General features: G+C 36.4%; 1 protein-coding gene and 1 long non-coding RNA gene across 5 annotated transcripts in view; one reads left to right on the forward strand and one right to left on the reverse strand.

The window, feature by feature from the left end:
- The window catches only part of METTL25 (methyltransferase like 25), a 294,875-nt gene that overhangs the window by 91,233 nt on the left and 190,920 nt on the right, over positions 1-12,722 (forward strand). Inside the window, exons 10-13 of one of the 4 annotated variants that reach the window (XM_043880569.1) lie at positions 5,445-5,519; positions 6,088-6,159; positions 7,665-7,773; positions 12,415-12,473. In XM_043880569.1, the coding sequence (XP_043736504.1) occupies positions 5,445-5,519; positions 6,088-6,159; positions 7,665-7,757 (240 nt within the window). In that variant the 3' untranslated portion in view covers positions 7,758-7,773; positions 12,415-12,473. Of the gene's footprint in view, positions 1-5,444; positions 5,520-6,087; positions 6,160-7,664; positions 7,860-12,411; positions 12,474-12,722 lie in introns of those variants that run through there. The other 3 variants (XM_043880568.1, XM_043880571.1, XM_043880567.1) reach the window with 3 other exon arrangements.
- LOC122679774 overlaps positions 1-12,722 on the reverse strand; it is a 78,701-nt gene that overhangs the window by 56,822 nt on the left and 9,157 nt on the right. The window lies entirely within an intron of this gene.

Genomic DNA, 12,722 nt, shown 5'->3' on the forward strand with positions numbered 1-12,722 from the left:
ATTATTCCCATAAATATTTCCTGCTGCTTTTTGCAACCACTATAATAACACAGGGCTTCTCTGCTGGCTCAGACAGTAAAGAATCTGCCTACAATGCCGGAGGCCTGGGTTCTGTTCCTGGGTCTGGAAGATCCCCTGGAGAAGGGAATGATGACCCACTCTAGTATTCTTTCCTGGAGGATTCCATCGGCAGAGGAGCCTGGCAGGCTACAGTCCTTGGGGTCAAAAAGAGGCAGACACAGTGAGCGACTAAGCACGCACACATAACAACACAGGGATACCTCAGATTGTGGGCTCTGTTCCAAAGCACTGCAATAAAATGAGTATTTCAATAAACCACGTCACATGAAGTGTTTGGTTTCCAAGTGCATATAGAAGTTATGTTTACACCATACTGTAGGCTGTTATGTATGCAATAGCATTGTGTTTAAAAAGCAACGTACATGCCTTACTCAAAAATATTTTATTGCTAAAAACTACTAATCATCATCTGAGGCTTCAGCCAGTCATAATCTTTCTCCTGGTGGAGAGTCTTGCCTCAGAGTTGATGGCTGCTGACTGATGGCGGTGATGGTTGCTGAAGGTTGGGGTGGCTGTGGCAGTTTCTTAAAATAAGACAACAGTAAAGCTGGCTGACTCTTCCTTTCACGAACGATTTCTCTAAGCATGCAGTGATTTTTGCTAGCATTTTACCCACAGAACAGCTTTCAAAATTGGAGTCAAATGTCTCAAATTTTGCTTTATCAACTAAATTTGTGTAATATTAGAAATCCTTTGTTGTCATTTCAACAATCACAGCATCTTCACCAGGAGTAAATCCCATCTCAGGAAAGCACTTCTTTGCTCATGCCTAAGAAACAACTCCTTATCTGTGAAAGCTTTATCATAAGGGTACAGCAATTCAGTCACATCTTTAAGCTCCACTTCTAATTCTTGTTCTCTTGCTATTTCTACCACATCTGCAGTTACTTCCTCTGCTCAAGTTTGAACGCATCAAAACCATCTATGAGAGTTGGAATCAGCTTCCTCCAGGCTCTTGTTACTGTTGTTATTTTGGCATGCTTCCATGAATCATCAATGTTCTTACATCTAGAATAGTGAATACTTTCCAGAATGTTTTCAATTTACTTTGCCCAGATCCATCAGATGAATCACTATTTATGGCAGCTATACCCTTACAAAATGTATTTCTTAAATAATAAGACTTGAAAGTCAAAATTACTGCTTGATCTTTGGGGTGCAGAATGGATGTTGTATTAGCAGCCATGAAAGTAACATTGTAGTCTTGTTGTGCATCTCCATGAGAGCTCTTGAATGACCAGGTGCTTTGTCAGTGAGTAGTAATATTTTGAAAAGAGTCTTTTTTTCTGAGCAGTAGATCTCAACAATAGTCTTAAAATATTCAGTGAACCATGTTGTCAACAGATGTGCTAACATCTAGACTCTGTTGTTCCACTTAGAGAGCACAAGCAGAGTAGACTTAGCATAACTCTTGAGGACCCTAGGATTTTGGAAATGGTAAATGAGGTTGGCTTCAAAGTCCCCAGTTATATTAGCCCCTGTCTGACAAGAGATTTCAGCCTGCCCTTTGAAGCTTTAAAGCCAGGCATTGAATTCTCCTCTTCAGCTACAAAATTGCTAGATGGCATCTTCTTCTAGTAGAAGGATGTTTCATTTACACTGAAAATCTGTTGTTTGGTGTAATTATCTTAGCTAGATCTTATGGATAACTTACTGTAGTTTCTACATCAGTACTTGTTGCTTCATGTTGCTCTTTTACGTTATAGAAATGGCTTCTCTCCTTAAACCTCATGAATCTGCCTCTGCTAGCTTCAGACTTTCTTCTGCAGCTTCCTCAACCTTCATAGAATTGAAGAAAGTTATGGTCTTGCTCTGGATTAGACTTTGGCTTAAGGGAATGTTGTTGGTTTTATCTTCTATCCAGATCACAACTTTCTCAGTCAGTAAGTAAGTCAGAAAGTCAGTAAAGACTTTCGTTTTCATATCATTCATGTGTTCCATGGAGTAGCACTTTTAACTGAAGTTTTCCTTTGCATTCTCAACGTGGTACCACGTCCACCCACCTTGATTTCTAGCCAAGGGTGTATCAGCAGCCTCAGTCCTACCATCTACTGATGAAAAGGTCAGTTGCTAACCTGTCTTCTGATCAGGTAGTGTGTGGGGAGGATCTCTGAACAATTGTGTACGTCTTATCCATTCATTTGGCCCATTACCCATGGAGTTGAAATATGGACCACCTTTGTTTATCAGGGCCCTCATATATATAGATCTATAAAAAGACAATTTTAATAAATAATGTAGGAAAAGAGACAAATCAGCCAAGGCAAGGGGAGAAGGGGACGACAGAGGATGAGATGGTTGGATGGCATCACAAACTCAGTGGACACAAGTTCGAGCAAACTCTGGGAGATGGTGAAGGACAGGGAAGCCTAGCGAGCTGCAGGTCATGGGGTCACAAAGAGTCGGACATGACATAGCAACTGAATAACAACAATGTCAGCCAAGTACTCAAGATCCATATCAACAGTGACAGATCATACTGATAGTAAATACCCTGGATGTGATATGAGGAATATGATGCTTTACATCTGTAGTCTCCCTCTCAATATCTATAGCCCCAGTCTAATTATGAGGAAAACTGTTCCCAGTGATGGAACATCATACACAATGCTTGACTAGGGCTCCTGAGTAATGTCAAGGTCATCAAAAACTCAGCAAGTCTGTCAAAACCAACAGGACTATTGCAGTTTAAAATGCCAAAAAAACCCCAAAAAAAACATTGTAAGAAAAGTAAGGGAAAAAACGTAAAGCCCCTCAATGTGACCTCTCATTTGCTGTCTCTCACCTAGTTTCTCTTTAGGACTGGGTATCTCCTTAAACCTAAACCACAGACCACCGAGCTAGGGCCCCATTATACACCTTAGCTAATATTAATCCCTTTTCTGGAGTCCTGGAGACGGGCCGCAAGGAGCAATGGAATTCATGACCAAAGCTCCCAGCTTGCATTCAATGCACACTTCAACTTGTAAGTTTCCATGGATGTTCTTGCCTACACCAAACACCTCCTCAATTATGATGCCTTCTTTATCTCTAGGATGTTTCCCCTATCTTGGCTCTTATTGGGTTTAACTACAGTAATGTCATCAGTAAAATGAGACCATGCCTATGTGTATGTTACAGATTCATCCTAGAACTAAATAGTGTCTTCATAAAATTTCCATAGATTCTCTGATCTAATATTTTGAGACTGATAGTTGGAAAAGTTGATTAAAGCATGAAATCAAATCTTAAACACTGAATTTTTCACTTAGAAACAATAATATAATTGTATCCACCAAGCATTTGGTATAAGAATAAGGCCTTTTATTTTGTTTTTTGCACACACCTTTGCATATAATTTCTCTAGTTGGATTTCTACCTTAAGTTCTGTCCATCAGATATCTATAATGCATAGTTTATAGTATCCAGCTTTGAATTATTCAAAGTAAAGCAAAAGACGTCCATTTTTTTTAATAGGAAAGTAAAGATGATAGTCTTATCTTTTCTCTTCAAAATCACACCAAAGCAACAAATGGAAAGAGAAACAGAAATACAGAGTCCTTTTTGACAAAATCAAAAAGCCTGTTAAATCTCCAACCATGTCTATTATGAAGTTCAGTGAAGGTAAAGAGGGATACAGAGTGATGTCAAGAGAAATTGCCTAGGCGTGCAGATCACCAGCCCAACCAACAATATGGTACTTTAAAGCAGCATATCCTGAGGGGCAAAATCAACAATTCCTAGTTTGAAACAAAACCAGTTTGTGACCAGGGTGGTACTTCTCAACTTGACATAAAGGAGACACAGAGACTATTGTAGAGCCCAAGGAATCACTTTGAAAACCCGTGTTTGTAGGAAGCAGTATGCTGCTGAGGCAGGACTGAAAAAAGGTTGTGAGTTCTGAGTTGTTCTGTAACTGCTAATCTCACAGGGCAGGACAGAAGTAAAGACTAAAGGCTGTAATTCAGACACATTCACAATTTTTTGAGGTGAGTTTTGCTGGCTTGAAGTTCAGGCCTAGATTAGTCCAATATACTCTACTGTAAAAATTTGATTCAGGAGGTACTCATTGAATTCAAAGATGAGCAAAAAAGGGGCTGGAGAGAAAACCATTATCTTCTTGGGTTCTGTACCAAAGGGGAGATATTAATATTTTCTGGAAGGCCACACTAGAAATTGGATGAGATAAAACAAAGCCTTACTTTTCAGTGTTAGTTACCCTTTTTTTTTTTAATTCAAAAGAAATTTCATGTAATAGAGAAAGAATAGGGTCTTTGAAAAAATATTTATACATTTGCAAGGAGATCGGAATACAGTCCTTTCAGATTTTAGACTTTTTTTATTCAGTCTGTCATTTGTCTTGACCACATGTGCATGCATACATGCTAAGCCACTTCAGTCATGTCTGACTCTTTGCAACCCTATGGACCTAATCCACCAGGCTCCTCCGCCCGTGGTATTCTCCAAGCAAGAATACTGGAGTGGGTTGTGATGCCCTCCTCCGGGTGATGTTCCCAACCCAGGGATCGAACCTGCTTGTCTTATGACCCCTGCATTGGCAGGCAGGTTCTTTACCACTAGTGACACCTGGGAAGCCCCTTGATCATATATAATTTGACAGCAGTTTCTTCTGGTGACTTTCCTTTATCAAGCCTTTCACAAAGGCTTTCAACATATAAAGAAGTTTTTCCTTTTGCATCTATATTTTATTGATTTTTAATATTTATATCTTGTCATTATAAAATCACTGTAATAAAAAAGTTTAGGAACAAATACACTTAATGCAGTAGGCATAAGCTCAACTGGTGAGAACAGAACATGTAGTAATAAATTATCTACAAAGTGGCCTACTAACCACGAGGATTCAGTGTACTATGGGTGTCATGTTTTAGAGAAAAAACAGAAAGCAGTGCTTGTTGATGGATTGGTTAAGTGTTGTTAGAAGAAATTATGGTTAATCTGAATATGTCTTTATTGTATTCCTTTTGCCTTTTCATTATTCTCTATGATATATGTATTTTTAGATATATTGTTTAAATTTAATTTTATTTGAAAACTGTTTATTGAGCTCCTACCTACTGTGTACCCCAAACATAGAAACAAGTGAAGGTAAATATTTCATTACTACTTGTTGAAATCAAAGTTAATAGGATCTTATTGTTGATTTTACTTATGATATACTGGATAACCTATATTGATGCAGAAGATTTAAATGAAAGAATTTAGTTAAATTGACTTGCTTCATGAACATCCTTAGAGCTCTTCAGACACCTAAGATTGCTTTGAATTATTATGTTTGTTTTACTTTAGGGTACATCTATTTAGGAAAAAAACATATTTTTAACTGTTACTAAATTTATTATTGTTGTTGTTTTATCTTGAAGCTGCCAGAAAAAATTATAATGGACTACTACGAGAAGTATAAACCTAGAGTGAATGAACTGGAGGCTTTTAATATGGTAAGTTTCAGAATTAAACATATTAAATTGAATATGTTGCTAGACTTGAGTGGGATCCTATTAAATTTTTTTTATGAGGCCAACCAATCTACGTTGTTTTTCTCTTAATGTAGAAAAACTGTTTTGGATCATTTCCTATTTTAGAACTATATTAGGTGTCAGGACTGTAATAAAGAGAACACATGGCAGATTTCTCTTAAAGTGTATTAGAAATGCGTGGAAAGAGGTTTTAGAGTTCTTTGAACACATATTGGTCTCCATGCAATTATTTCACAAGCATTCCTTTTAATGAATTTCATTCTTAGTACCCCTTTAAAAGCTTTCTATCACATGTGTATGATTGCTTTTGGATTCCATCCCAAAGTCACTCAAAGGATATTCTTTGCCTTTAACTATTAAAAGAAAAACTTTTGATCTCTGAAGTATTTATTTTCTGAAGATGTACAATGGATATTGGAGATTTGGCCTTATGCAAGTTTCTGTAGATATATTTTCTTAAATGTAAGTGTTAAGTTAGTATTTTTGTTTGTTTTAAAGTACCACTGTGCTATCTTATTCTTTCTTTTAGTTGAAAGTTGTTCTAGCTCCTTGCATAGAGACCTTGATTCTTCTGGATCGACTTTGCTACCTGAAAGAGCAGGTAAACTATGTTAATTTTCAATGCATACAAGTATCTTTATTAAATCCAGTCATATCTATCTGCTTATAACTACGATAACTTTCTTTCACATAACTAGTAAGATAATTTTTCTCGTTATATTTTCCAAGTTTAAATATTCTTTCCATCTCTTTTGAAACAAAAGCAGATCGATGTACAACTGATGTTTCCCCAAAAGGTGCTGTAATAAAGTGTACATTCTTTTAATTGTATGGCAGTTACTATACAGTAGACAATGCACACAGACCACCATATGTGACATACTGGATAGCTAGGAATACAGCCTAAAGGATATCATTTATGTTTCACTTTGTAAGAATCAGCTTTTAATTCATTTTTGAATTTGGGGACATATGGACTCCGCAGTACTGAAATTTCTTTCTAATCATTGCTTCTGTTTCCTCAGTCTTACTTGTTTTATCTATGTTGAATGACTAGAAAAATGATTTTTTGGTTTATCTTTGGGGAAAGTGTGTTTTTCAGCTTCTAGTCTAAGCTGTAATCAAATTATGTTTTTGAGCTGTTTAATCCCATTTGTAGATTCAGCCTTATGTTTTCGCTATAAGCTCTTTAATTTAATATTTCTTTTATCATATGAAGAGCTTTACTTCTTTCCAGCAAGCTACTTGGAACAAGTGGGTTTTAATAAATGATATTTTTATGGAGAAAGGCAGTTTTTAAGTATTTGGATAATTGGATACTTTGCTAAGCTACTAATTCAAAATCACTGAAAACTTTTGCTTTTCACCTTGGTAGTTCACAGAATCAGGCTTATTTTACTAGGTACTCATCATTTTCCTTTTCAAAACAATTTCCAGTGACCTAAATAAAATAGGTGGGCATAACAGTATGTACCGAGTTTAACTGGTAATGAAGTGATAGAAATCCTACAGTTGTTCATTTGATAATATTTTCAGTAATATTACTTTATAAAAGTAATACACACTTAATGTTAGAAAATGTTAAAAGAAATTTGAAAGTAACTGTAATCTCACCTTTCAGCATTAGCTCTTAAATTATGTTTTCTAGAGCTTTTGATATATGTATGTTGCATGTGTATGTATGAGCACATTATTTCTACTGTAGTTAAAAATTGAATCAAATCATAAATACAGCTTCTCATCTAATTTGTTTCATTTGTTTTATTTAGATTTTTTTCTGTCTCATTAACTGCACTACAGAAGCTGAATGATGTTTCATCATATGATTTATTTGAGTAATACCCAATTGTTTCTAGCCTCTTTCAGTTTTTCACAGTTGTAACAAGGAGTAGCCTGGTGTTTCACTCTCTACATACATCTTTAATTATTTCCTCAATGTAAATTCCTGAGGTGAAATTCTAAGTGTTAATTTTCTTCAACAAAGAATAATTTTCTTTTCTATAGTTTGTTTTTTATGTAGCTCTCATCTTCTGGTATATAGTCTAACATCTCTCATTTGTATCTTCAACAAACAGTTGTCTATTTAAATCACTTATCAATTTACAGGATGATATCATGTGGTCTGCGCTTGTGAGGTTGTTTGATCCTGTGAAATCTCCCAGATGTTATGCCATTATTGCCCTGAAGAAGCAGCAATGATTTCAATTGAAGCAAGGTATTAGCTATATTTGTTTGTGGCATCTTTTGCTAATTTTGTTTTTCTAAACATTAGTACAATGTTATGTAAATATTTGAACAACATTGTTATATGTCTTAAATAGGCAATAAAATAATAGCTAACAGCAGAATGCCTTAATCCATTTTCCATTGCCAAGCATACATTAATTTAAAAAAATTAAAACTCATGAAAATATTAGAAAAGGATTGACCTACATTTCTGAATTAGTACATCCCTAGGACATTATAATCTAGGCCTTGTTTCCTGTTCAATATTAGACTTTTGCTATTTGCTGCATATCACATTTTGACTTTTTACTGATTTAACATATGAAAGGTATAGTTATACTTACAGTAAAACTAGTTGCTCCTGAAGATTATTAGCATTTTCTTTCACATTTTGGAAGGATTTTTCATGCTATCAGGACGGAAAAAGTCATGCTTAAATAAATACCCAGGAAACAGGCCAGATATAAAAAGTCCTTAATATAAAGAATATTTTATACTGTGTTTTACTCTAAATTACATGAGGAAATATTCTGTGTCCTTAAAGGAATATGCGTCTTATAATTGATATATTCACCCTAAGGATTCTTTTTTTTTTAACTAATTAATTTACTTTAATTGGAGGCTAATTACTGGACATCATTGTGCTGACTCTTAGCGTACACTGACATGAATCAGCCACAGGTGTATATGTATCCCCCCATCCTGAGCCCCACCCACCCCCCTTCCTCCCCACCCCGTCCCTCCGGGTTGTCCTAGAGCATCAGCTTTGGATGCCCTGCTTCATGCATCGAACTTGCACTGGTCATCTGTTTTACAAATGGTAATATAAATGTTTCTATGCTATTCTGTCAAATCATCCCACCCTCGCCTTCTCCCACAGAGTCCAGAAGTCTGTTCTTTACTCACCTTTAAGGATTCTTGGGGCTTTGCATCTTACCAGAATAAAGGATGAGTTGGCACTTAACGAATCATCTGGTGCTGTGTAAAAAGTCAAACTAGGAAAAGCAGGAGTGACTAGGAGACCAGTACTCTGCCCGGAGTGGGGCAGAGGCCTTTCATTAGCAGAAAACTTGAGGTTTCTGATTGGCGCAGAAGAAGTGGACAGGTAGGGGGGAAAAAATGTTTCCTTGATTCTCAGCTAGAGACTGCACAAAATTTTTCCAGGAGAAAGAGTAACTGCTTTCTTAAATTTTAGAGTCTATCCACAGGTGAGAATAATTTTTTGCTTTGGGTTGTGATACTGAGTTTGTAGCTAGTATATATGTGAAAAGATCCTGATGCTGGGAAATAAATGTGAAAAGACCCCGGTGTAGTATATATGTGTGTATATATACTATCTATCTATCTATATATACATATATATATGTATATATGTGTATACATATGTACTTGTGTATATGTATATACACATATATACATGTACATGTGCATATATATGTATATATGTGAAAAGACCCAGATGTAACCAGTATATATTAGAAAAGACCCTGATGCTGGGAAAGATTGAAGGCAGGAGGAAAAGGAGATGACAGAGGACGAGATGGTTGGATGGCATTACCGACTTCAGATGGACATGAGTTTGAGTAAGCTCCAGGAGATGGTGAAGGACAGGAAAGCCTGGTAAGCTACAGTCCATGGGATCACAAAGGGTCAGACAAGACTGACTGAACAGCAAGAACAATGTATGTGAATGATCAGGTGATTTGTATACTGAGTAAGATACTGGGAAAATTAGCCATTTTTTAAGCTCTTTATGGTGAGAGTTTTGAACGTGTACAGAAGTGGAGAATAGATTATAATAAATCCCCATGTACTCATCACAAACTTCAATAATTGTAAGCATTTACTTATCTTGTTTCATCAGGACACACATGAGCATGCACACATACACACTTGTCACACGTACCCACCTTCCATGGAGAATTTTAAAGCAGATCTCAGGCAACTTGTTATTTTACCGAAATACTTTAGTGTATATTTCTAAGTTAAGGACTTTTTTCCCATAGTAATCTATTACTTGTCCTCACTCACATTTCTGTGATTGGCTCACAATATCTTTATATATTAATACACCAGTTGGTTCGTTCAGAATCTAAACAGGGTTTGCACATTTGCATCTGACTGATGTGTGTCTGTAGGTTGCTTTTTTATTATCTTTCCTCATGTTGTTTCTTATATGAGTAGCTTTCTCAGGAGCAGATAACCTTCCCAGGCTACTTTCTTTCCTTTCATAATTTTATTTCTATGTAAAATGTTAAACTTTTTTCTAAAGTCCAAATATTTATATAGCATTCATTCCTCCTATAATAAAGAAAAAAGAACCTTATATGGGTAAATCTCTGTTTAGTATTACAAATGTTTTAATACTAAAGAAACTGTAGTAACTTCCCAGTATTTTAAAACATTGTCATAAATTGCATTAACCAATGAACACCTCCCATTTTTTAGTAATCAGAGAGATATCAGCATCAAATCAGCATGAGATAATTATACGGTCACACTGAGATAAGATGTCAGCAAAAAGAAAAGAAATATAATATTTCGGTAGGACTTTATACACGAGTCCCCACTGAACTGTATGTAGACCCTCATCTCATAAAAGCTGCCATTTGAGAGCTCATTTACAAGTTGAACTAAAGAATGGTGCATTGGCAAGAGCACCAGTTCTGACAGTTACTTTCTGGGAGAGTTAAAGCAAGACTTTTTTAATATCTCAGAGCCTCATTTGTAAAGTAGGGCTTTATTTAATATTCACTTTATTAACATTTATTGAATGCCTGTCTTCCCAGATGTCTCAGTGGTAGAGAATCCACGTGCCAATGCAGGAGACGTGGGTTCAATCCCTGGGTCAGGAAGATTCCCTGAAGGAGGAAATGGTGACCCCACTCCCGCATTCTTGCCTGGGAAATCCCGTGGACAGAGGAGTCTGGTCGGCTACAGTCCATGGGATCTCAAAGAGTTGGGCATGACTGAGCGTGCATGCATGCATAACTGAATGCCTACCATGTGTCAGATATATATAGGCACTGGCAGTGTGGAGACAAACAAGAAATGTCTCTGTCCTCAAAGAGTTCAGCGAGGAAGACAATAAAATTACTGATTACAGTGATTAATCCTGTAATTACTGGACACAGCTGAGAGGATCAGGGCATAGGATTCTTTAGTGCATCTTTAGATCAAGACATATGGGGGCAAGAGGGAATCTGTAATATCAGTACCATAGTTTGGATTCATGTAAATTAAGTTGTGTCCTTGCTTAAGTCACTTTAACTATTTGGTGTACTTCAATTCTCTCATCTGCAGAAATAATGTAGGAATAGAATTTGCTCCAAGTATGTTATGAGGGTTAAAGGAATAAGCATGTATCACTGAACTCCCCCAAAACATCTCCAGGCACCCTGTTTATCAAGCAAAACTAAGTTTATTAGAATTCGCTGCAGTAGGAGGAAGCTCCTCCTGGACAGTCTCTGAAGGGGAAGTCAGGGGGAGGGATATTTGTAGGATTTGAAAGTCTGGGCTCAAGTAGTTTAAGGTAGCTTTTTTAAGGTGGAGAACAGACAGGGATTTGGGAAAGTTCCTGACCTGATACAAGTTTTATGGTTAGTATCTATAGCAGGGTGAGGTTCTCAAAGCATGTCTTGATGATAAGTAAACTGTTTCTTGATAAGTTAACTCTTTGCCAAGGTGAACAGATTGTTTATCTGAGATAAATTAACATATGGGAATTTCCTGAAACAAACAATGAAGTTATTTATTGGTTTAAGGTCTTATCTTCCTTGGCAAAGTTTTCTTGTCACAAATAAATCCTGTTGACACAGGTGGTCTCAGTTCTTAGATTCCATAGCTCTGTCAGATTAGTGCAGATGGTTGCAGTTCTCCTTGTAAAGTACTTAATTCCTGGCACATAATGCATAATGTAAAAGCAATAGTTGTGGTTTTTAAATGTCCTAGAGGGAGACAAATGGAAGCTTAACCGTCCTTATAACAGTGATTTTGTAGGGGGAAAAAAAGTGTTTTGTAGGGTAAAAACAGTGATTGTATCTATGGGTATAAATGCCTAGAGTTATACAAAAGGCTTTCTATACCACATAAATCTGATTGTTCTTTAATTTGTTTTTCTAGCTACTGTACATAATTATTATTATTATTATTATTATTACCCTCTTTAACATGCATAGTTATTCCAAAGTCTTTGCATGAGTCATGTGGTTTCATTTTTTCCAAGGTGGCTAAGAGCTAAATTGAATGTATTTTTAAATACATGGTTTTATTTTTTTTTAATTGAAGTATAGTTGATTTATATATTATATGCTACAGGTATGCAACATAGCGATTAATAATTTTTAGATGTTATACTCCATTTCTAGTTTTTATAAAGTATTGTCTATTTTTGTGCTGTGCCAATCCAGTCTCATTACTTCATGGCAAATAGAAGAGGAAAAAAGTGGAATCAGTGACACATTTTATTTTCTTGGGCTCCAAAATCTCTGCAGACAACTGCAGCCACAAATTAAAAGACGCTTGCTGGTTGGTAGGAAAGCTATGACAAACCTAGACAGCATATTAAAAAGTAGTGACATCACTTTGCCAACAAAGGTCCGTATAATCCAAGCTGTTGTTTTTCCAGTAGTCATGTCTGGATGTGAGAGTTGGACCAAAAAGAAAGCTGAGCACTGAAGAATTGATGCTTTTGCATTGTGGTGCTGGAGAAGACTCTTGAGAGTCCCTTGGACTGGTGCTGAAGCTGAAGCTCCAATACTTTGGCCACCTGACGCACAGAGCCAACTCATGGGAAAAGACCCTGATGCTGGGAAAGATGGAAGGCAAAAGAAGAAGGTGACAGGAGAGGAGGAGATGGTTAGATAGCATCACCAACATATGTGTGTATGTGTGTGTGTGTGTATGTACATACTTATGTTTATATATATTTCTATATGC

The sequence above is a fragment of the Cervus elaphus genome, chromosome 3 (assembly GCF_910594005.1).
Source record: "Cervus elaphus chromosome 3, mCerEla1.1, whole genome shotgun sequence".
Classification (NCBI taxonomy): Eukaryota; Metazoa; Chordata; class Mammalia; order Artiodactyla; family Cervidae; genus Cervus; species Cervus elaphus.